This window comes from Hemitrygon akajei, unplaced genomic scaffold (genome assembly GCF_048418815.1).
Source record: "Hemitrygon akajei unplaced genomic scaffold, sHemAka1.3 Scf000033, whole genome shotgun sequence".
NCBI lineage: Eukaryota > Metazoa > Chordata > Chondrichthyes > Myliobatiformes > Dasyatidae > Hemitrygon > Hemitrygon akajei.
The window spans coordinates 7593408-7619014 of NW_027331919.1; the positions used below are offsets into that span (position 1 = coordinate 7593408).

Consider the following 25607-nt stretch of genomic DNA (forward strand, 5'->3'; position numbering starts at 1 on the left):
TTCCGTACACACCGTCCCATCGCACACTCACGGGGTAATACACACAGTGAATCTCCCTCCATGCAGTCCCATCACACACTCCCGGGGTCAGACACATTGTGAATCTCCCTCCATACAGTCCCATCATATACTCCCGGGGTGAGACACAGAATGAATTTCCGTACACACCGTCCCATCGCACACTCACGGGGTAATACACACAGTGAATCTCCCTCCATACAGTCCCATCACACACTCCCGGGGTCAGACACGGAGAGAATCTCCCTCCACAACGTCCCATCACACACTCCCAGGATCAGATACAAAGTGAATCTTCCTCCATACCGTACCTTCACACACTCCCGGGGTCAGGCACAGAGTGAAGCTCTCTCCACCCCGTCCCATCACACATTCCCCGGGTCAGACACAGAGCGAATCTCCGTCCAGATCATCCCATCACACAATCCCGGGGTCGGACACGGAGAGAATCTCCCCCCACAACGTCCCTTCACACTGTCCCGGGGTCAGACATAGAGTGAAGCTCCCTCCATCCCGTCCCTTCACACACTCCCGCAGACAGGCACAGTGTGAAACTCCCTCCACACCGTCCAAACACACACTCCTGGGGTCAGACACAGAGTGAATCTCCCTCCACACCGTACCTTCACACACTCCCGGGGACAGACACAAAGTGAACCTCCGTCCACATTGTCGAATCACAGTATCCCATCTGCCAGCTGCTGACTAGCAGGAAATACGATGTAATATCTCCGATTCTTCCGTTGCTAATCTCAAGGACAGAGAGAGGGAGACAGAGACAGAGCGAGAGAGACAAGTGAGAGAGAGTGTGTGTGTGTGTGAGAGAGAGAGAGAGACGAAAGGGACACATATATATCTAGATAGAGAAAGACAGAGGGAGAGAGAGACATAGGTTTACTTAGTCTCTGATCTGGAGTATGGGTATTGGGACGGTATGGTGGACATCACACCTAGTGTGTTTGTCCCCGTCAGTGTGTGATAGGTCGGTGTTGTGGGAGTTTCTCTCTGTGTATGACCCCGGGTGTGTGCGATGTGACGGTGTTCACGGAGATTCACTCTGTGTCTGACCCCGGGAGTGTGTGATGGGACGGTGTGGATGGAGATTCACTCTGTGTCTGATCCCGGTCGTGTTTGTTCGGACAGTCCAGGGGTTATTGTTTTCTCTCTCTTTCTCTGTCCCTCTCTCTTTCACTCTACGCCTACACTCAAACATACCTTCGCTACTTCCAACTCTCTGTCTCCCGCATACCCTCCCTCTCTCCCTTTGTACCCCGACTGTCTTCTCTTTTGCTGGACGCCTCTATGTCACACACCTCTCTACCCCCTGTCATATCCCGTACGTGAAGCACTGTGACACCTACGCCCCCCCCCCCACCCACCTACTCTCTTCACTCTCTCTGTCGGGTTGTGGGATATATGACGTCTAGTATTACACTTCGCCTTTCCACTGAATATCTTTGAACATGATCTGAGCCTGTTCTCAACTCTGCATGCAGAGGCCGGTCGTGTGGTTCCACACCTCTTGCTTCAGTACCTGCAATATTAACACCCTTGCTCTCGCACCTTCTCTCCTCCCCCCACTTCCTCTTTCCACAGCACACCATCTGGACTCACAAAGGCACACACCATCTTGGAGAGACAAACACAATTCGAGACTACGGTAACGCCGAAAGGCTGGGTATTGGTGAGTGGGGAGACCGGAGGGCGGGTGGGAGCTGGATGCGCACTTTTTCAGACTCCTGTAGAATGTGCTGCTATGTTAGGTGAGGTACATCACATCTTTGATCCATGGATTGCGATGGGATAATATTCAGACAGCATCGCTGGTTATCTGACCCTGGAACTGTGTGATGGGGTGGTGTGGAGGGAACATCACTCTGTGTCTGACCCCTTGAGTGTGTGATGGGACGGTGTGGAGGGAGATTCACCCTGAGTCTGACCCCGGGAGTGTGTGATGGGACGGTGTGGAGGGAGATTCACCCTGAGTCTGACCCCGGGAGTGTGTGATGGGACGGTGTGGAGGGAGTTTCACACTGTGTCAGACCACGGGAGTGTGTGATGGGACGGTGTGGAGGGAGATTCACCCTGTGCCTGACCCCGAGAGTTTGTGATTGGACGGTGTTGATGGTGCTCCACTCTGTGTCTGACCCGGGAATATGTGATGTGACTCTTTGTGACTCTCTCTCTCTCTCTCTCTCTCTCTCTCTCTCTCTCTCTCTCTCTCTCTCTCTCTCTCTCTCTCTCTCTCGCCCCACACACATACTCTCTATGCTCCCACCTCTCTCTCTCTCCCACCACTTGCTCTTTCTCCTCTCTCGATTTTTACCCTTCAGATTTCTCTCCCCGTCTCTTTCTCTCTTAATGGGAATTGACGGATGGAGTTCAACCCAGATAAGTGTGAGGTGGTTTAATTTGATCAGTCAAATACAATGACATAATACAGTATCATTGTTAAGTGTTGACAGTGTGGAGGATCAGAGGGATCTTGGGGTCCGAGTCCATAGGACACTCAATGCTGCTGCGCATTTTGACACTGTGGTTAAGTACCAGGTTTCATGAACCGGAGGATTGAGTTTCGGAGCCGAGAGGAAATGCTGCGGCTCTACCGGACCCTGGTCTGACCCCACTTGGAGTACTGTGCTCAGTTCTGGTCACCTCACTGCAGGAACAATGGGGAAGCCACAGAAAGGTTGCAGAGGAGATCTACAAGGATATTGCCTGTATTACAGGGAGTATGAGGGAGAGAGCATGTCTCGTATTGCACCTCGACCCTTCCTTCCACTGGACATCTATCACCGGGATCTGAGTCTCTGCACAGCTCTGTATGCACAGGCCGGTCGTGTGGTTCCACACCACTTGCACCTGTTTCTGCATTCTTAACACCCTTTGCGTGGCCTCGTCTCTCCTCCCCTTTCTTCCACTTCTAGCAGCAAACGATCTGGTCTCACACACACACACACACACACACACACACACACACACACACACACACACACACACACACACACACACACACACACACACACACACACACACACACACACACACACACACACACACACATAAGATTTCGGAGAGGCACACACACATACCATCTCCGAGAGAAACACACACAATTCAAGGCTACGGGAACGCCATAATGCTGGGTATTGGTGAGTGGGGAGAACGGAGGGGGGAGAGGGTTGCGCACTTTTTCTGACTCCGGCAGGGTGTGCTGCGACGATGCGGGGGGGTACTTCACACCGGGAGTGTGATGGGATAATATTTCAGTAGCTTCACTGTTATCTGACACCGGGAGTGTGATGGGATAATATTTCAGTAGCTTCACTGTTATCTGACCCCTGGATTGTGTGACAGGACGTTGTGGATGGAGCCAGCCTCTTAGTAAGATCCCGGGATTGTTTGATGGATCGTTGAGGAGGGAGCGTTTCTCAATGCATGTTTCCAGGAATGTGTGATGGGATAGTATGGAGGATGCCTCGCTCTGTCTCTGCCTTCTAGTTATGTGTCAGTGGATTTCGGTGTCGAAGCAGACTCCAATCTGAGATACGGAGCAGGAAAATGGTAACTCACACGTTTTGCTCCAAAGGCTGCAATCAGAACGCCCGCTCTGTGGCTTTCAGGTCATCTCCCCTTCCTTCCTCATCCCTCAGAACACTATTCCTCCCCTATGATTCATAAGAGGGAGTGTGAGCAGCCGGAAGGCCTGGTCCGTGTAGGTACCAATGACATCAGTATGAATATCATAGAAAACAGAGCATAGAATAGTACAGCACAGTACAGACCCTTCGGCCCACAATGTTTGCCGACACTTAAACCCTGCCTCCCGTATAACCCCCACCTTAAATTCCTCCATATTTTTGTATCCTCTGTATTTTTGTCTCTTAAATCTCATTAGTGGATCTGCCACCACCACTGAATCAGGCAGTGCATTCCAACCACCAACAACTCTCTGAGTAAAAAACCTTCTTCTAACAGACCCCTTGAACTTTCCACCCCTTAACTTAGGGCCATGTCCTCTTGTATTGATCTGTGATGCCCTAGGGGAGAGGCGCTGGCTGTTCACTCTATCTATTCCTCTTAATATATTGTATACCTCTATCATGCCTCCTCAAATCCTCCGTCTCTCCAAAGCATATTACCCTATCTAACTTAATCTCTGATCATAATGCATTCTCTCTAAACCAGGCAGCATCCTGGTAAATCTCCTCTGTACCCTTTCCGATGTCTCCACATCCTTCCTATAATGAGGCGACCAGAACTGGACACAGTACTCCAAGTGTGTTCTGGCCAGAGCTTTATGAAGCTGCATCGTTATCTCGCGATTCATTTTGTCCTTCTAAAGTGTACCACCCCACTCTTCTCGGGGTTGAACTCCATCTCCCACTTCTCAGCCCACTTCTGCATCCTATCAATGTCTCTCTGCAATCTTCGACAATTCTCAACACTATCCACGACACCACCAATCTTTGTGTCGTCTGCAGACTTGCCAACCCACTCATCTACCCCCACATGCAGGTCGTTAGTAAAAATCACGAATAATAGAGGTCCCAGATATGATCCTTGTGGGACACCACTAGTCACAACCCTCCATTCCGAATGTACTCCCCCGACCACGACTCTCTGCTTTCTGCACCCCTTACAATTCTGAAATTAGCTGGTCAGCTTCCCTGGATCCCATGCCTTCTGACTTTCTGAATAGGCCTACTGTGTGGAACCTTGTCAAATGCCTTACTTAACCCATGTAGATCATATCCACTGCACTAACCTCATCCATATGCCTGGCCGTCTTCTCAATGAACTCTATCAGGTTTGTTAGACACGATCTGCCCTTCACAAAGCCATGCTGACTGTCCCTGATCAGACCATGATTCTCTAAATGACCATAGATCCTATATCTAAGAATCTTTTCCAACAACATTCCCACCACAGACGACAGACATAATTTAAAGAGCAAACACGAGGAAATTTGCAGATGCTGGAAAATCAAACAACACAGACAAAATGCTGGTGGAACACAGCAGGTCAGGTAGTATCTATAAGGAGAAGCACTGTCGATGTTTCTCCTTTAGATACTACCTGACCTGCTGTGTTCCACCGGCTTTATGTGTGTGTCGTCTGGTCTATAAATATCAAGACTATCCCTACTAACTTTTTTGAACAAGTGGACAACATTCGCCTCCCTCCAATCCTCCGGTACCTTTCCCGTTGACAACAAGGACATAAAGATCCTAGCCAGAGGTTCAGCAATCTCTTTCTTCGCCTCGTGGAGCAGCCTGGGAAATATTCCGTCAGGCCCTGGGGAATTATCCGTCCTAATGCATTTTAACAACTCCAGAACCTCCTCTCCCTTAATATGAACATGTTCTGGAACATCTACCTCACTCGTATTGTCCTCAGCGTCATCAATTTCCCTCTGATTGCTGAATACCGTAGAACAGTATTCATGAAGGACCTCGCTGAATTCTACAGAGTCCAGGCATACCTTCCCACCTTTATCTCTAATCGAACGTACACTCACTCCTGTCATCCTTCAGTTCTTCATATAATTGAAGAATGCCCTGGGATTTTCATTTGTCCTACCCGCCAAGGCCATCTCATTCCCCTTCTTGCTCTTATCAGCCCTTTCTTAAGCTCCTTTCTTGCTAATCTATATTTCTCTGTAGACCCATTTGCTTCTTGCTTCCTAAACCTCATGTATGTTGTCTTCTTCCACCTGACTAGATTTTTCGCCTCACTTCTCACCCATTGTTCCTTCACCGTGCCATTCTTTATCTTCCTCACCGGGACGAATTTATCCCTAATATCGTGCAAGAGCTCTGTTCACATCGACCACATGTGCATAGTATATTTCCCTGCAAAAACATCATTCCGATTCACTCCCGAAAGTTCTAGCCTTATAGCCTCATAATTTGCCCTTCCCTAATTAAAAACTTCCTGTCCTATCCGATTCAATCCTTTTGCATGATAATACTAAATGCCAGGGAGCGGTGGTCACTGTCCCCCAGAAGCTCACACTCTAAGAGATCTGCGACCTGACCCGATTCGTTACCTAATACTAGATCTAGTACGGCATTCCCCCCTACTCGACCTGTCAACGTACTGTGACAAGAAACACGAGGAAATCTGCAGATGCTGGACATTCGACAACACACACACAATGCTGGTGGAACACAGCAGGCCAGGCAGCATCTATAAGGAGAAGCACTGTCGACGTTTCGGGCCGAGGACAGGTATATGTCCTGGACACACGTAACAAACTATGCCCCGCCTAATCCATTGGAACTAATCAGGTGCCAATCAATATCAGGGAAGTTAAAGTCACCTGTGATAACAACCCTGTTATTTTTACACCTTTCCAAAATCTGCCTCCCAATCTGCTCCTCGGTATCTCTACTGCAAGTAGGGGGCCAATACCCCCAGTAGAGTAACTACGCCTTTCCTGTTCTTGACTTCCACCCATACTGACTCAAAGGAGAATCCTACGACACTCCCCACCCACTTTGCAGTTGTAATAGTATCCATGACCAGTAATGCCACCATCCTACCCTTGCCCCCACATACCTTTTAAGCACTGAAATCCAGGAATATTGAGAATCCCTGGTGCCAGCCAAGTCTCTGTCATGGCCACTTTATCATAATTCCATGTATGTATCCAAGCTCTCAGTTCCTCTTTGTTCCTGATGAATCCTGCATTGAAGTACACGCACTTTAGCCCTTCTACCTTGCTACCTTTACACCCTTTATTCTGCTTCTCTTTCCTCAAAGCCTCTCTATATGTTAGATCTGGCTTTACTCCATGAACTTCGTCCACTGCTCTATCTCTCCGGGTCCCATTCCCATTGCAAATTAGTTTAAACCCTCCCGGACCATGCTAGCAAACCTACCTGCAAGGATATTGCTCCCCCTCGAGTTCAGGTGAAATCCATCCAATCTGTACAGTTCCCACCTTCCCCAGAGGAGATCACAGTGATCCAAAAATCTAAAACCCTGCCCGCTGCACCAAATCCTCAGCCATGCATTCAACTGCCATCTCCTCCAATTTTGACCATCACTATCACGTAGCTCTGGCAGCAATCCTGAGAACACCACCCTTGAGGTCCTGTTCTTCAGCCTTCTGCCTAGTTCCCGAAACTCACACTTCAGGACCTGATCCCTCTTCCTGCCTATGTCGTTGGTACCAACATGTATCACGACTTCTGGTTGCTTTCCCTCTTGTACCAGGATGTCTTGGCACCTGGTCAGAGACATCCCGGATCCTGGCACCCGGGAGGCAACAAACCATGCGGGTGTCCTTCGAACGTCCACAAAATCTGTCTACTCACCGTCGCTCTCTCTCCTCTGACTGTCACCCAACGACCTGTTTCCGGTCCCTACCTCCCTGTAGCTCTCATCTATGACTACCTAATACTCCCTCATGAGTCGAAGGTTATGCAGCTGTTGCTCCAGATTCCTTACACTGTCTTCCAAATCGGCCAGCCGCAAGCACTTCTGGCAGATGTGACTGCGGGAGAGAGAAATCCGTCCAATAATGACACATCTCATGTGAGAGGCACATCACCGTCTCAGAAAGCATTGTAAAGCCTAACTAGGAGCAAACTCGTCTTCAACTCTTCCCGCGAAAACGTCCTGGATCAGAGCCCCAAAGCTCCACTCCTTCACTGGCCTACTGACTCACTGGCCGATCAGCCAGGGCAAACCGTCTGTTTATTTAGAGCCATAGAACCATAAAACATTACAGCACAGAAACAGGCCTTTTGGCCTTCTTGGCTGTGCCGAACCATTTTTCTGCAGAGTCCCACTGACCGAAACCTGGACCATATCCTTCATCCATGTACCAGTCCCAGTCTTTTTTCTTAAATGTTAAAACTGAGCCCGCATTTACCACTTCATCTGGCTGCTCATTCCATACTCCCACCATTCACCCTAAGCCCCCCCCCCCCCCCAATATTCCCTTTAAACTTTTCCCCCTTCAACCCATGTACTCTGTTCGTTTTTTCTCCCCTGGGCCTCAGTGGAAACACCTATTGTACATTATTGTATATACCTCTATCAAATCTCCGTTCATTCTTCTTCGCTCCAGGGAATAAAGCCCAAACCTGTTCAACCTTTCTCTGTAACTCTGTTTCGCAAGGTCTGGCAACATCCTTTTAAATCTTCTCTGCACTTTATCAAACTTATTAATACCCTTCCTGTAATTCGCTGACCAAAACTGCACACAATACTCCAAATGCGGTCTCACCAATGCTTTATACAACCTCACCATAACATTCCAACTCTTATACTCAATACTTTGATTTATAAAGGCCAATGTACCAAAAGCTCTCTTTACGACCCTATCTACTTGTGAAGCCACTTTTTGGGAATTATGTATCTGTGCTCCCAGTTCCCTCTGTTATACTGCTCTCCTCAGTGTGCTACCATTTGCCTTGCATGTTCTACCTTGGTTTGTCCTTCCGAAGTGCAATACCTCACACATGTCCGCATTAAACTCCATTTGCCATTTTTCAGCCCATTTTTCCAGATGGTCCAAATCCCTCTGCAAGCTTTGAAAACCTTCCTCAGTGTCAATTACATCTCCAAACTTTGTATCATCAGCAAATTTGCGGGACCAATCGGCCACATTATCATGCAGAGGAGAAAGAGGGCGCGGCAGACAAATGGGAGAGTGAGTTGAGATAATGGGGAAGTGGTGAGAGGGGAGGAATGTGGGAGAGAAGGGAAGAGAGGAATGGTGGAGGGAAAGGGGCGAGAGAGAGAGAGTTTGTCATGTGATAAAGAAGGGAAGATAGAGTGCCCCACTGGAAGAGAAAGACGAGGACACCCCGTGGGGGACACGAGTGTCCAGGGGAGCTGTTCACGTTACTCGGAAGGAGGGGGAGCTCAATCACCTCGGTGGGGCATGGGTGTTTGTCCTTCGGCTGTGGTTTCTCGCAGACAGACGTCTGAAGTACCGACGATGAGCAGGAGCAGTGGGAGTGTCCTTTGCGCAAACCATGAAACAACCGGGAGATGTAAATCTCCTGAAGAATAGAGGCTCTGTATGAGTGAAACAAATCACATCGACTTTCCTTCCACCCGCCCTCATTCTCTACCTCCCACCGTCCATTCCTATCGTCTCTCTCCCCATTCGACTACTCCCTCCCTCATCGTCTACAATCCTTCTCCCTCATCCCTCCCTTTCCTGCACTCCTCTTTCTACTCTCTACCAAACACTCTCTCCTTCCTATCCTCCTCTCCGTTCCTCTCATTCCATCCCTCGCTCTCTTCCTCCCGTTTACACGTCCCCATTTTTCCCTCTCTTTCCCAACTCCTCTCCCTCGATTTCTCTACCCAACTTCCTCTTCCTCCGTTCATCCCTCATCTTCCCTTCACTTCCGCCTCTCCCTTCACTTTCCTCTCCCCCTCCACCCACTCACTCCACAGTACCGCCAACACTCGATTACTCCCCCATCTCCCCCCCCTCTTTCTCCCCATTCTCACTACTCTTCCCATAGCCACTCATATCTCCGTGGGCCACCCTCTCGCACACTCTCAATCCCTCTCCACGGCGCCTACTGCTCCCCTGCTCTCGGCCTCTCCCTTTATCTGCACATCATCTGTTTTTTGTTGCTGCCGGACAAACTCCCTGTAAACACGGGTTTCCTTTGACAACAGTTACTTCTCCTTCCTGAGCTAAGAGACGCAGAGAATCCTCGACAGGATGGACGACAGTGCGACTTACATGAATGTGCAGTTCACAAAAACACGGTCTCCTTCCCGAGGTGAGTGGGGCAGAGAGACGGAGGGAGGGAGATTCACTCTGTGTCTGACCCCTGGAGTGTGTGATGGGACGGTGTGGAAGGGAGATTCACTCTGTGCCTGACCCCGGGAGTGTGTGATGGGACGGTGTGGAGGGAGTATCACTCTGTGTCGGACCCCAGGAGTGTGTGATGGGACGGTGCGCCGGGAGCCCAGTAAAATATATTTAACCCCATCTCGCCCCTTCGCTCTCCTCTCCCTTCTCTCACTCTGCACAATACATCTCTTCCCACCTTTTCTCTCCCTTTCCCTCTCACGCTCATTCTTCTTTCCCTCTCTTCTCCGCTCTCTTGTCCTCACTCTGACCCTTTTCCACCATCAACTTCTCTCTTTTCTCTGTCTCCCTTCTCCCCATGTTGTTCTCTTTCTCTCGCTCCCCTCTAACACCCCCTCCTCTCTCTCTCTACTAAACCACAGACTCCTCCCTGCCCACTCTACCCCGCCATGTCTCTCACGCTATTCCCTCTATTCCTTCTCTCCCACTCTCTCTCTTTCCCTTCCTCTTTCCCTCCTTTCCTGCCTCCATCTCGCTTACACATTCAGCCCGCTCGCTAACTATCTCCGAGCCTCTCTCTACTCCTTCTATACCGAGATGAACATTCGGAAAGCGAACGCCTCATCAATACAGAAACAGGTCAGTTACTCTACTCTGCACCTCACTGTCCCCGAATCTCTGCTGCGCTCTCACTCTTCCTTGTCTATCTCTCTCTCGCAGACCATCAGACCTCCACCAACACAAAGCTGAACATTCGGAAAGTCGAACCCTTCATCAATATACAAACAGGTCAGTGATGCAACAACGACGTCATTATGGAGGGCTCACATGTCATACTCCCAAAGGCCCTATTGTGTGAGGCATTCTTCTCCACCAATTCCCTGGCAACTCGTTCCACAGACTGACCACCATCTGGGTAACAAACGGTTGTCAATCGGCTCACCAGTTGAAACTTTTTTCCCCTCTCTCCTTATACCTGCGCGCTCTGGTCCTCGATTGTCCAAGTCCAGGGGAAATAATTGCACCCGTTCAATCTGTCTGTGCTCCTCGTGGCTTTATATACCCCTGAAAGGTCATCCCTGCGCTACAAGGAATAAAGTCGCAATCAACTCATCCTCTTTCCCTAACTCAGTCCCTGGAGTCCCGGCAACGTCGTCGTAAATCTCCCCGTGTACTCATTTCCAGTTCGATGGCATCTGTCCGGGAGCAGGACGACCATCACTGAACACCGTACTCCACGTGTATCGACGTCATGTACAACTGCATCATGTTCGCCCGACTCCTGTACTCAGTGACAGTCTGATGAAGGTCTGCGTTCAGACGCATTCTTCACCGTCCTATCTACCTGTGACTTCACATTCTGGGAACCGTGCTCCTGTACCGCGGGACCTTCTGTTCTCTAACACTCCTCAGTGTTTCTCCGGAACGCTGTGAATGTCCGACCCTGGGCTGTCTGACTGAAATACGATAACTCGCACTTATCCGACTTAAACTGCATTTGCTTCTGCTAGTGACGGGTTCCCAGTCTGAGAAAGGAACTGCAACCTTAAACCTTTCCTCCTCACACCGCCCCAATTGTGTATCAGTCAGTCAATCGTGCCTGCACAGCGCCCATCTTCCAGCGCGGTATACCATCTGGGACATTGTTAAAATCTGGGTACATTAAATCTACCATCACCATTTGATCGGTCCTCCGCAATCAAATAAGTCAGAAATATCTCCTGGGTTCCACGTCATCATCCAGAGCAGACAACCATCTAAGCACTTGTTCATGTCCGTGTTAAATACGATACATACGCTACCGGTGCCTGATATATCAGCTCCGGTAAAATCCGCCCGACAACTCACCCCGGGTCTCACACCATCTAGACTCTCCCTGCCTCTTCTATTTTCCACTATCTCTATCCTCCCTTCTCGTCCCTCTGTCACTGCTCCGTTCCTTCTCTCCCTACCTCCCTCTCTTCCATCTTCCAGAGCGATCAACTATCTGCGACCTTGTGAAGGGACTTGTCAAATTCAGCTTACATTATGCCTACCAATCTGCAGAAATCAGTCAGTAAACTCTCCCTGGGCCCCCGACCATTCTACAGATTAGCTTACAGCTGGAAACAATAAACGCCTTATTGAGTTCCCTACACATCAGGTCTACCACCCTGCTCTCATGAACCGTCCTGGTTCCTCAATCCTCATATAGAAACTGCAGAAAACTGTGGACACAGCTGAGCACATCGCGGCAACCTGCCTCCCCCTCCAGGAACTCTGTCCACACCTCCTGCTGTCATCATCATCAATGAACCAACCCCACTACCCGGTCACGCTGTCTTCTGCACCCACCCCATGGGAAAGAAGATACGAAAGCATGTCTCCTTCCCGTAGTGAGGTGAGCACAACTGAACACAGTGTTCCAAGTGGGATCTGACCACGGTCTTCTATAGCTGTAACTAGGCACAAGGAGGGTTTCTATCCAACTGTTATCAGACTATCGAACAGTCCCATATTAGGATATTAGGGACGCTGATCCTCACAATCGACACCTCGTGGCTCTTCCACCTTACTGTCTGCCTGCATGCACTTTCTCTGTAACTGTGACACTTTATTCTGCATTCTGTGACTGATGCACCGCCTTATATTCCAGCGAATTGATCTGTATCTCTGGAAGTTACTGGGACTTGTCCTGTTTCTGATGAAAATAAGTGATATGGTTGAAAACGTAGATGGGGGCTTCGTAGTTCTACACATGATACATGAAGTTAAATGGTGTTGTGGACTGTGTAGAAGATCTGCAAAGATTTCAGTAGGATGTGGATCAGTTTCTGATATGGGTTGGAGAAATGGCAGGATGAGCTTAACCCGGACAAACTCAGAAGTTGAACTTCGGTAAGTCAAATGGTAAGAGCTGGCGCACTATTAACGACAAGAACCAAACAGTGTTGATTATCAGAGTGATGCCGGGGTCCAGTGTCATTGTTCGTGCCCATGCTTACTGACAGGGACTTAAGCAGGTACAGAGCATTTCTGCCTGTATTACCCTGCATCACGCGTATTATATGAGGATTGGGATGCTTTTAGAAACTTGCAGGAGGAAACTAAGAAGGTCACTAGGAAGGAAAAGATGAATTATGAAAGGAAGCTGGCAGCGAATATCAAAGAAGATACTAAAATAATGGCATGTTGTAGAAAGCTAATGGCATGTTGTCCTTCATAACAAGCAGAGTTGAGTATATGAGCAAAGAGGTCGTTCTGCCGTTTAACAGGGCCCAGGTGACACCACTCGGAGTACTGTGTGCAGTTTTGGTCTCCAATTTTGAGGTTGGTCATTCTTCCTATTGAGGTCGTGCAGTGTAGGTTCACGAGGTTAATTCCCGGGTTGGCGACACTGTCATACATTGAAAGATTGGAGCGACTGGACTTGTATACACCAGGATTTGGAAAGATGAGAAGGGATCTGATTGAACCATATAATGGTGTGAAGGGATTGTACACGCTAAAGGCAGTAAACATGTTCCCGAAGTTGGGGGAGTAGAGAACTAGAAGCCACCGTTGAAGAATAAGGGGTAGGCCATTTAGAGGATTTTTTTTTCACCCAGCGTATTGTGGATCTGTGGAATGCTCTGCCTCAGGGGGCAGTGCAGATCAGTTCTCGGGATGCTTTCAAGAAACAGTTAGATAGAGCTCTTAAAGATAGCGGAGTCAAGGGATATGGGGAAAAGGCAAGAACGGGATACTGATTGTGGATGATCAGCCATGATCGCAGTAAACGGGCGCTGCTAGCTCGAAGGGCAGAATGGCCTTCTCCTGCACCTATTGTCTATCGTCTAGTAAGTGATTTTTTTATGTATATGAAGGGTAAAAGAGAGTCAAGGGTAGATATTTGACAAATAGAAAACGTCGCTGGGGATATTGTAATGAGAGACCCAGAGAAGACACAGGAACTGAATGTATCCTTTGCATTGGACTTCACAGTGGAAGCTCTGCAGTATACCAGACATTCAAGAGTGTCAGGGAAATGAAGTCTCTGCAGTGAAAGTTACGATTGAGAAGATGTTCAGGAAGTTTAATGGTCTGAGGGTGGATAAATCTGCCGGACCCGACGGAATGCACCCTCGGATTCAGAAGAAAGTAGCTGGAGTGATTGCGGAGGCAATAATCTTCCAGGAATCGATAGATTCTGGCATTGTACCGGATGACTGGAAAATTGCAAATGTTACTCCGCTATTTAGGTAGGGTGTACGCAGCAGAAAGGAAACTATAGAACTGTTAGCCTGAACGCAGAGGTTGGAAAGTTGTTGGAATCCATTGTTATAGACAAACTGTGCGCTCTAATCCTCGATTCTCCAAGTCTATAGAAAATGACTCTGCGCATTCACCTTGTTTGTGCCCCATTTGGTTTTATAAACCTCTGTACGTCACCCATGAACTCCAAGGAAAAAAATCCTAACCTGTCCGAATTATCTCTATAACTTGGTCCCTCGAGTCTCGGCAATATTTTCGTAATGCTCCCTCTGCAATCTTTGCTGCTCAATGGCATTTCTCCGAGCTCAGGTGGACAAACACTGTTATTCAAGGGTCGACTTCCCTACATCTTGTACAACTGCAAAGTCACCTCTCGACTCCTGTATTCAGAGCCTTGATTGATGAAGATGAAATCTTCACCGCCATATCCAACCTTGACCACAATTTCTGGGAACCGGAAATCCGTAGCCGTGGGTCCATCTATTCTATAATATTTCCCAGTGTTCCTCCTCTTCATTGTGAATGCCCCACCCTAGCTTGTCTTTCTGAAATACGACAGTTCGCACTGATCTCAGTCCATAACCGCCTACTCCTTTCCCGTCCGCATACCTATCCATTTTTTTTTTATTTAAATGACAATTACAAACCTGCCTCCACCACTTCTACTGGAATCTCGTTCCACACACAGCTACCACTCTCCGTGCAAGAGGTCCACCCTCGCGTTACCCATAAACATTCGCACCTTAACTCTCAACTCATGTCCTCTTGTTTGAACCTCCTTTACTCTCAATGAAAAACGGCTATCCACGTCAACTCTATGTATCCCCCTCATAATTTTAAATACCTCTATCAAGTCCCCCCTCAATCTTCTCTGCTCCAAAGAATAAAGACCGAACCTGTTCAACCTGTCTCTATATCTCGGCTGTTGAAACCCAGGAAAAATTCTGGTCAATGTCCTCCATACTCCCTCTATCTTGTTGACATTTTTCCTATAATTCGGTAACCAGAACTGAACACAATAGTCCAAATTTGGCCTTATCAATTCCTTGTAAAATTTTAGCATTACATTCCAACTCCTATACTCAATGCTCTAATTTGTAAAGGCCTGTTTTCCAAAAGCTTTCTTCACCACCCTATACACATGGGATTACACCTTCAGGGAACAATGCACAATTATTCCTAGATCATTCTGTTCTACTTCGTTCCTCAGTGCTCTAACATTACCATGTATGTCCTATTTTGATTTGTCCTACCAAAATGTAGCATCTCACACTTAACAGCATTGAACTCCATGTGCCATCTTTCAACCCATTCTTCTAACTGGCCTGAATCTCTCTGCAAGCTTTGAAAACCTACTTTATTCCACAGAACGCCACGTATCTTAGTATCATTTGCATACTTAATAATCCAACATAACACCCCATCATCCAGATCATTAATGTATATGACAAAAAAATGGACCCAATACAGATCCCTGAGGCACACCACTACTCACCGGCCTCCAACCTGACAAACAGTTATCCACCACTACTCTCTGGCATCTCCCATCTAGCCATGTGAATCCATTTTACTTCTTCAATATTAATACCGACTGATCCTTCCTAACTAACCTTACGTGTGGAACTTTGTCAAAGACCTTACTGAAATCCATATAGACAACATCCACTGCTTTACCCTCGTCAACTTTCCTTGTAATCCCTACAAAAAAATCAATAAGATTTGTCAATCCTTCCACGCATAAATCTATTTTGACTGTTCTTAATCAGAACCTGTCTATCCAGATATTTATATATACAATCTCTAAGAATACTATCCATTAATTTATACACACTGACGTCAAACATACAGGCTGATAATTGCTAGGTTTAATCTTAGAACCCTTTTTAAACAATGGAACCACATGAGCAATACGCCATTCCTCCGGAACAATCCCCGTTTCTAATGTAATTTGATAAATTTCTGTCAGAGCCTCTGATATTTCTGCACCAACTTCACTCAAGATCCTAGGGAAATCCCAACTGGACCAGGAGACTTATCGACTTTTATATTTTTTTAAAGTGCCAGTATAATTATAATCTTAGTTTCAATAACTACCCTACTAGTTTCCCTTACCTTACACAAATAAATATCCTTCTCTTTAGTGAATACCGAAGAAAATACATTGTTCAAAACTTCTCCCCTCTCTTTTGGCTCCACACATGATTTTCTAAGGGACGAATTTTATCCGTCACTGTCCTTTTGCTTTTCATATAACTGTAGAAATCCTTTGGATTTACTTTCACCTTACTTGCCAAAGCAACCTCTTAGCTTCTTTTCGCTTTTCTAATTTATTTATTTAGATTTATTTACATACTTTATATTCCTCGAGCACCACGTTTACACAATGCTACCTATATTTATTGTAGATATCTCTCCTTTATCCCAGCCAAGTTTTCAATATCCCATGGAAGCCATAGCCCTCTCAAACTTTTAACCTTTCCTTTCAACCGAACAGGAACATAAAGATTCTGTACCCTCGAAATATCACATTTAAATGACCGCTATTTCTCTATTACATTCTTCCCATAAAACAAATTGTCCCAATCCACTCCTTCTAAATCCTTTCGCATCTCCTCAAATTTAGCCTTTCTCCAATCAAAAATCTCAACCCTGGGGCCAGTCATATCCTGCTCCATAATTACATTGAATGTAATGGCATTGCGATCACTGGATCCGAAGTGCTCCCCAACACATACCTCCGTCACCTGACCTATTTCATTCCCTAACAGAAGATCCAACACGGCCCCTTCTCTCGTTTGTTCCCCAAGTTTTGCTGCAAAAAACTATCCTGCACACATTATACAGACTCCAAACTATCCATCCCTTTGACTGTATTGGCTTCATAGTATATGTGTGGAAAATTCAAATCTCCCACAATCACAGCCTTGTGTTTACTACAAATATCTACTATCTCCTTGCACATTTGTTCCTCCTATTCTCGGTCCCCGTTAGGTTGTCTATAATACACCCCTATAAATGTACTACACCTTTCCCATTCCCATTCCTTAATTCCATCCAAAAGCACGACGAGCCCTCTAATCTATCCTGCCAGAGCAACGTTGTAATATTTTCTATGACAAGCAACGCAACACCTCCCCCTCTTTTCCCTCTGATTCTATCACACCTGAAGCAACGAAATCCAGGAATATTTAGTTGCCAATCACCCCGCTCCTGCAATCATGTTTCACTAATAGCTACAACATCGTATTTCCATGTATCAATCCATGCTCTAAGCTCATCCACATTTCTTACAATGCTCCCAGCATTAAAATAAATGCATTTAAGAAATTTCCAACCTCGTCCTCTCTGCTTATCTCCAACAGTACAAAGAACTTTACTGTCTTCTTTTTCTTCCTTCTCCCATACATCTGTTCCTACACTCTGGTTCCCCTCCCCCCTCATAGCTAGTTTAAATCAACCGGAGCCTCTCTAGCAAACTTACCTGCAACAATACTTGTTCCCCTCCATTTCAGATGTAAACCGTCCCGCCGGAACAGGTCCCACATTCCCTGGAACAATGCCAAATTATCTATAAATCTGAAGCCCTCCCTCCTGCACCATGTTTGCAGCCACGTGTTGATCAGCACTATCTTACGATTTCTAAACCCACCTGTACGTGGAACTAGTAGCAATCTTGAGATTGCTCTCCTGGAGGTCCTGTCCTTTAACTTAAATCGAGCCCAAGCTCTTAAACCTTCACATTGCTCCCGGCTCACTCTTGTGCCTGCTGTACAAGTCTGTGTTCCTTTTAAATCTTCCGCTCTTCACTGCCCGACGTCACACGCCTGCGCAGTCCCGCATCTCTTACCCCAATGAGAAAAAAAAATCAAAATGGCTCCCGCTTCTCACGCCGCCATTCGCTCTCTCCCTTCTCTTTTCGTTTTCTTTCCCCCATTCTCTCACATTTTCCCGCCCATTGCTCCCCCTCACCATAACCTTACTTCTACTTCTGTTCATCTGAATGGTCTCTCCACAGGTCCGCATAAACAGGAGCCGAACGAGAACTTCAGAAATAGACCGGACCGTAGAATCTGCATATTCTGCCTAATTACGTCCATCCTCTTCACGATAGTGGTCGGGCTGTCGATCCATGGTGAGTCGAACGGACTCTGGTTGGAGTCAGACTGTAAACTAACAGTGTGGAATGAAACGTGAGTGTAAAACCTCACAGTAACATGGACTCGCTGCTCAACGTGTCACAACACGTACCTCAACATCACACTGACACGTACCTCACCGTGACTCGGAGACACCACTCACTGTGACACGTACACGCTCCTCAACATGACCCATCCGGCTCCGCACCGTGACAAAGACTCACACGTCACTGTCACACCACTTACTGAGACGGTATAACATAACACCGATGCACCACTCACAGAGGTAATTACCCACACCTCACCCTGACACAAGCAAACCCTTACCGCAATAGCGACACTGAAATTCACAGCGAAACCCACATAGTGCACTCCGTGACATCGGCGCACACCTCAGCGTGACACTGTCACACCTACCGTAGCGATGACATGCCTCTCACCGTGACACAGACCATTTCTCCGATACCCCAACACCGTCACACCACAAGGCCCCTCACACTGACATTTCTGTCGCCATGACATCGAGATGCACTTCATTGTTTCCCGATATACCTCCCTCCGGGGCACAGGAACTCCTAACACAGTGGCAACGACACGTTCCTCACAGGAACTCTGACATACTCCGCATGAAACAGACGCAGAACCCCATGGTAACAACAAAAACATCACCAGGACATTGATAAACCCTCAGCGTGACACAGACACGTCACTCAAGCTGGCGCTGACACCTCTCACTGTGCCCCCAGCACATCCTTCACTGTGACACCATTCACCGTGACACTGACACAACACTCTCCGTGACCCGTTCGGTAGCGTGACGCTGATTCACGTGTCACTGTAAACGCTAAACATCCTTCACCATCTCTCTCAGTGTCGCAGATTCGTCAGTCTCTTAAACGAATGCACAGCGATCTCCGTCACCAGTTCACTGAGATGGAAACGAAGTACAGATCTATCAACGAAACCAAGGCTCAAATCTGTGCATTTTTGACCAGCAGAAGAGGTGAGGCATCATCCGCCTCTTTCACCCGCTCCTCATCACAGGGCAGGCATGGAGAGAGGAAGCGTCACTCTGTGCTTGACATCGGGAGTGTGTGAAGAGATGTTATGGAGGGTGATTCACTTTGTGTTTGACCTGTGAGTGTGTGATGCGACGGGATGGTGCAGACAGTGTTTCATTTCCTCTCTGATCACAGGCGGGTGGAGGGACATTGTCTCTGTGTCTGATCCCGGGAGAGGACGGTGCTGAGGGGGTTTCATCCCGTGTCTCTTCCGGTTGTGTGATGAGACGGTGTGGAGGGAATTTCACTTTGTGTCTGTCCGCAAGAACGTGTGGTGTGACAATGAACAGCGTGCCGTCTGAACCCACACATGTATGATGGGGCCTTAGGGAGAGAGAGTTTCACGCTGTGTCTGACCTCTGTTGGGTATGTTGTAACAGTGTAAGGGAGTTTCTCTTTGTGTTTGTCTCCTGGATTCCGTGATGGGACACCGCTGAAGGAGATTCCCCACAGTGTCTGGCAAAGGATTGGATTATTGGAAGTTCCTGTGTCTCACCCCAGAAGTGCGTCACTGGACGGTGTGGATTGAAATTCTGTTTTTATGTGTCCCTCAGGCAGTCTGTGATAGGATGGTGGGAAGGAAATGTGTAATTGACACCTGTAGTTTATGACGGGACGGTGTTGACGGAGCTAAACCCTGCAACTTGAGTCTGGCACCAGTAGAGTGTGCTGGGACAGTGAAAACGCATATTCAATCTATGGGAGGGTGTGGAGGATGTTTTTATCTGACCCCGGAAACGGGTAATGGGCAGTTTAGAGGGAGCCTCAGGTTGTGTCTGACCCCAGGAATGTGTGTTGGGACGTTGTGGAGGGAGCTTCACTCTGTGTCTAACCCTGGGAGTGAATGATCGGACGGTATAGAGCAAGCTTTACTTTGCGTCTGATGCAGTTTTTTTGCGATGGGATGCTATGCAGCGAACATCACTCTGTGTCTGACCCCAGGAATGTGTCTTGGGAGAGTCTGGAGGAAGTTTCACTCCGTGTCTTATACCGGGAGTGTCTGATGGGAGAGTGCCATGCGATGCTCGCACTGTGTTCAACCCCTGGGATTGAGATGGGAGTGTATGGAGAGGAGCGTTACTCTTCGCCTGACGTCCATATTCTGTGAAAGGATGTTGTGGAAGATGCCTCACTCTGTGACGGACACAGTGTGCGTGTGAAGGAATGCTCCGGAGGGAGTAACACTCTGTATCTGATCCTTGGCGTGTGTGATGGGATTGTGTGGAAGTGCTCCACTCTGTGTTGAGCACCGTGTTGTGTGAGGGTGTAGCGGTTGCAATTACCAGCCACACCATCAACCGGGCATATTAAAGTGTCCCGTAGCCGAACATCCCCCCGATCATCTGGCAAACGACTGAGCTTTTGCATTCACTGCCCATTCTCTTGTTGGTACCTCTATGTGTTGTTGCAAACAAAAACAAACAAGCAAACAAACAAACTATCCTGCTCACACTTTACAGACTCCAATCCACCCAGCTCTTTTACAGAATGGGCTTCCCGATGCTTACTACAAATATCTGCTATCTCCCTACAAATGTGCTGCTCCAATTCTCGCTCCCCGTTAGGTGGTCTATAATACACCCCTATAAGTTTTACTACAACTTTCTCATTCCTCAATTCGACCCAAATACTCTCCCTGGACGAGCCGTCTAATCTATCCTGCCAGAGCATCATTGTAATATTTTCTCGAACAAGCAATACTACACCTCCCTCTCTTGCCCCTCCGATTCTATCACATCTGAAAATACGAATTCCAGGAATATTTAGTCGCCAATCACACTCCTCCTGCAACCATGTTTAACTAATTGCTACAACATCATATTTCCAGGTATCATTCCATGCTCTAGGCCCATCCACCTTTCTTACAGTGCTCCCAGAATTGAAATAAATACATTTAAGAAATTCGCCACTATTCCACTCTGTTTATCCCTAACGGTGCAAACAACTTTAGTATCTTTTGTTTCTTACTTCTCCCCTACATCTTCGGTCTGAGCGCTCCCCTTCCCTATCACCTGCCTATCCACCCTCACACACTGTCTACAACCTTTCTCTAATCCTGAACTAATCTCCTCTCTCCTGGTCTCTTCAATGTGATTCCCAGCCCCAACCATTCTAGTTTAAAGTCTCTCCAGTAGCCTTAGCAAATCTCCCCGCCAGGATAGGATATTGGACCCCCGAGGATTCAAGTGCAATCCGCCCTTTTTCTACAGGTCACACCGGCACATCCTTCACTGTGACACCATTCACCGTGACACTGACACAACACTCTCTGTGACCCGTTCGGTAGCGTGACGCTGTCTCATGGGTCACTATAAAGGCTAAACATCCTTCACCATCTCTCTCAGTATCACAGATTCGTCAGTCTAAGGAAACCTGCAACCGAAACTACCATGAGTTAAACTCAACCCTTCAATCCAGGCTTTCTGCGCTCAAGTCTAATCTATCCGTTTTTAAACAAATACACAGCGATCTCCGTCACCAGTTCTGTAAATTTTTGACCAGCAGAAGAGGTGAGGCATCAATCCCCTCTTTCACCCGCTCCTAATCACAGGGCAGGCATGGAGAGAGTATGCGTCACTCTGTGCTTGACATCGGGAGTGTGTGAAGAGATGGTATGGAAGGTGATTCACTCAGTGTTTGGCCCGGTGAGTGTGTGATTGGAATGCGTGGAGGAAGTTTCACAATATCAATGTATCCAGGAAATTGTGAAGGGACGTTGAGGAGATGGATTCACTCTGTGTCTGACCCCGGGGGTGTGTGTTGGGACGGTGTGGAGGGAGATTCACTCTGTGTCTGACCCCAGGAGTGTGTGATGGGACGGTGTGGAGGGAGATTCACTCTGTGTCTGACACCGGAAGTGTGGGATGGGACGGTGTGGAGGGAGATTCACTCTGTGTCTGACCCCGGGATGGGAAGAAGTCTCGTAGGTGCAAGGTAAGGGGAAAGATCAATGTGTGTGGGCGGAATGCAGGGGAAGGTGAAGAAGGAATGTAAGGGCATCGCTCGATGGATAGCAGAAGGATGCGGAACATTCCCGTGGTCAGTCAGAGAGTGGAGCTCCCTCCACACCGTCCCATCACACACTCCCGGTGTCAGACACCGACTGAATCTCCCTCCACACCGTCCCATCTCACACTCCCCGGGTCAGACACAGAGTGAATCTCTCTCCACACCGCCCCATCACACACTCCCGGGATCAGACACAGAGTGAATCTCCCTCCACACCGTCCCATCACACACTCCTGGGGTCAGACACTGAGTGAATCTCCCTCCACACCGTCGTATCACAGTCCCGCGTTCAGGCATAGAGTGAATCTCCCTCCACATCGTCGCATCACAGTCCCGCGGTCAGACATAGAGTGCAATTCCCTCCACATTGTCCCATCACACACTCCCGGGGTCAGACACAGAGAGAATCTCCCTCAACACCGTCCCATCGCACACTCCCGGGGTCAGACACAGAGTGAAACCCCCTCCACACTGTCCCATCACACACTCGCGGGGTCAGACACAGAGTGAATTTCCCTCCACACCGTCCCATCACACACTCCCGGGGTCAGACACAGAGTGAATCTCCCTCCACACCGTCCCATCACACACTCCCGGGGTCAGACACAGAGTGAATCTCCCTCCACACCGTCCCACCACACACTCCCGTGGTCAGAGACAGACTGAATCTCCCTTCACACCGTCCCATCACACACTTCCGGGGTCAGACACTGAGTGAAGCTCCTTCTACACATTCCCATCACACACTCCCGGGGATAGACACACACTGAATCTCCCTCCACACCGTCCTATCATGCACACCTGTGGTCAGACACAGAGTGAATCTCCCTCCACACCGTCCCATCACACACTCCCCGGGTCAGACACAGAGATAATCTCCCTCCACACCGTCCCATCACACACTTCCGGGGTCAGACACTGAGTGAAGCTCCTTCCACAACTTCCCATCGCACACTCCCGGGTATAGACACAGTGAATCTCCCTCCGCACCGTCCCATCACAGACTCCCGTGGGCAGACACAGACTGATCTGCCACCGCCAGGCGGAGGCAGGAGTGAGCTGATAGGAACCTGATGGAGGAGGCATAGTGAACATGGGATAAGTGAAGGGAGGGGGAGGTAATTACCGGAAGTTGGACAATTCAAGGTAGCTTCATCCTGTGTCTGACCCTGGAAAGTGTGAATGGAGAATGTGGATCTCGAGAGTGCGTGATGCGGCAGGTCGGATACCGAATTGCTACACTTTGCGTCTGACTCTGACTGTGGGAAGTGATGATGCCGAGGGACAACTAGAATGAGTGACGCGACTGTGCGGAGTGAGTTTCGTTCTGCGTTCTATCCCAGAAGGGTGTGATAGGACTGTGTGGATGGAGTTTCACATCGACCCCGGGAATGTTTGAAAGGACGGTGTGAAGGGAAATTTATTTTGTGTCTGACTCCAGGAGTGTATGAGGGGACGCTGTGGAGGCAGCTTCACTCTCTGTCTGCCCCCGGGTGTGTGTGATTGGACGGTGTGGAGAGAGTTTAACTTTTTCTGACCCCAGCTGATGCAACGGGATTTATGGAGGGAGATTCACGGTTTGTTGTTCCTGAGTTGCAGAGACAACGTGTCCCCAGGAATGGATCAAAAATGAAGACCGTTGTTATTTCATATCGACGTTTGGAACATCTTATGATGGAGCGAGGCAAAATTGTTCGGAACTTGATTCAAGGCTCCTCGAAATGAATTCAAATAAGGAAAAGGTATGTCTTACCGCGAGAAGAGATATCAATAATCTGAATACCACCACACACTCCAGATGTGAGACAGAGTGAATTTCCCTACACACATTCCCACCAAACACTCCAGGTGTGAGACACAGAATGAAGCTCCTTCCACACCGTCCCAGCACACACTCCCTGAGTCAGACACAGAGGGAATCTCCCTCCACACTGTCCCTTCACACACTCCCGGGGTCAGACACAGAGGGAGTCTTCCTCCACACCGTCCCATCTACACTCTCCCGTGGTCAGACACAGAGTGAATCTCCCTCCACACCGTCCCATCACACACTCCCGGGGTCAGACACAGAGTGAATCTCCCTCCACACCGTCCCACCACACACTTCCGGAGTCAGACAAACAGTGAAACTCGCACCATCGTCCCAAGCTCAGACACTGTGTGATTCCCTCTCTGTACCGTCCCTTCACATGGATATGCATTGTTAGAGTCTGGTTCTAAACATTAACTGAAGGGATTTAATTTCACAGAAGTTTGTTTCCAGCGCTGTCCAACGATACGTAACATACTGGATTGGAAAATGCACGGACAGGTGAGGTTTGGACTGTTGCAGCTCTGTGGTGTGCGAGTGGGTCAGTGGGATCAGTTTGGAGAAAGACAGTGTTGTGGAGAGAGTGGGACAGTGGGATTAGTTTGAAGACTGAAATGGGGTCGTGGGGAAAAAATCGGGCAGTGGGATTTGTTTGATTTCTGACACAGATCTGTGCGGAGAGAGTGAGTCAGTGAGATCAGTTTGGAGAAAGACAGGGTTGTGGGGAGAGTGAGACAATGGGATTAGTTTGTTCACTGACACAGGGTTGGCGGGAGAAAGTGGTGCAGCGGGATTAATTTGGGAGCTGATTCGGGATTGTAGGGGAGAGCGGTGTAATGGGATTCGTACGGCGATGGACCCGGCGCTGAGGGGAGAGCACGGTATCATAGGATAAGTTAAGAGGCTGACAAGGGGCTGTGGCGAGTGCTCAGATTAGTGGGATGAGTTTGGCGAAGGTCTCCGTTTGTCTGCTGGATCTGTTTTGTCTCTGTTGAAATTGTCTAACCCTCTTTAACAGGAATGTGGCATCTGATCTTGTGTACGAGTAAAACTATGAAACGCCCACCTGCAGTAAGTGCGGATCGAGTTACCGTTACAGTTGCAAAAGTAAATTCAGATTCATCTGCGAGAAGACGGCATATTTATACCCGGATATTCCTGAAGAGGTCCGAGGTCTCTGTCAACTGCCTTTCCGGCCGACTTCAAACAAGTGACTTCACCCCACTTCTCCCCATTCAATCTACACCCTCACTCCCCCATCCTTTCATCCCCTCCCACCCTATCTTCCCCACCTTTCTAACCCAGTCTCCTCCTCCACTCGCATCTCCATTCTCCCCCCTACTCTCCCTCTCCCCACCTAGACCGCTCTTCTCCCCTCCCTGCCCCAAACTCCCCCGCTCCCCCATTTACTCCTCCTTTCTACTCACTCCTCTTTTCACTCTGCCCTTCTTCTCATAAACTCATTCCGCTTCTCCCCATTTATCTCTGTCTCTTACCCCAGTCCCTGCCTCTCCTCTCTCCGTTGTCACCACCCACTCTCACCT

At 48.4% G+C, this 25607-nt stretch overlaps 1 protein-coding gene across 1 annotated transcript; it reads left to right on the top strand.

Annotated features, from left to right (window-relative positions):
- Positions 1–3424: 3424 nt before the first annotated feature.
- LOC140719887 (C-type lectin domain family 4 member A-like) lies at positions 3425–25112 on the top strand. The gene is made up of 8 exons (XM_073034812.1): positions 3425–3582; positions 9676–9782; positions 10535–10603; positions 18063–18179; positions 19055–19186; positions 23853–23995; positions 24503–24564; positions 25082–25112. The coding sequence occupies exons 2-8, from the start codon at positions 9722–9724 to the stop codon at positions 25110–25112; spliced, it is 615 nt and encodes a 204-aa protein (XP_072890913.1). The 5' UTR covers positions 3425–3582; positions 9676–9721.
- The last annotated feature ends 495 nt before the right edge of the window (positions 25113–25607 follow it).

What these genes read in the sequence shown, in the direction of transcription:
- LOC140719887 (XM_073034812.1), top strand. Translation starts at nt 9,722, where the DNA reads ATGGACGACAGTGCGACTTACATGAATGTGCAGTTCACAAAAACACGG. An exon ending in CTTCATCAATATACAAACAG is followed by an intron (nt 10,604 to 18,062) that starts GTCAGTGATGCA and finishes GTCTCTCCACAG; the next exon opens with GTCCGCATAAACAGGAGCCG. An exon ending in TGAATTCAAATAAGGAAAAG is followed by an intron (nt 23,996 to 24,502) that starts GTATGTCTTACC and finishes TTAATTTCACAG; the next exon opens with AAGTTTGTTTCCAGCGCTGT.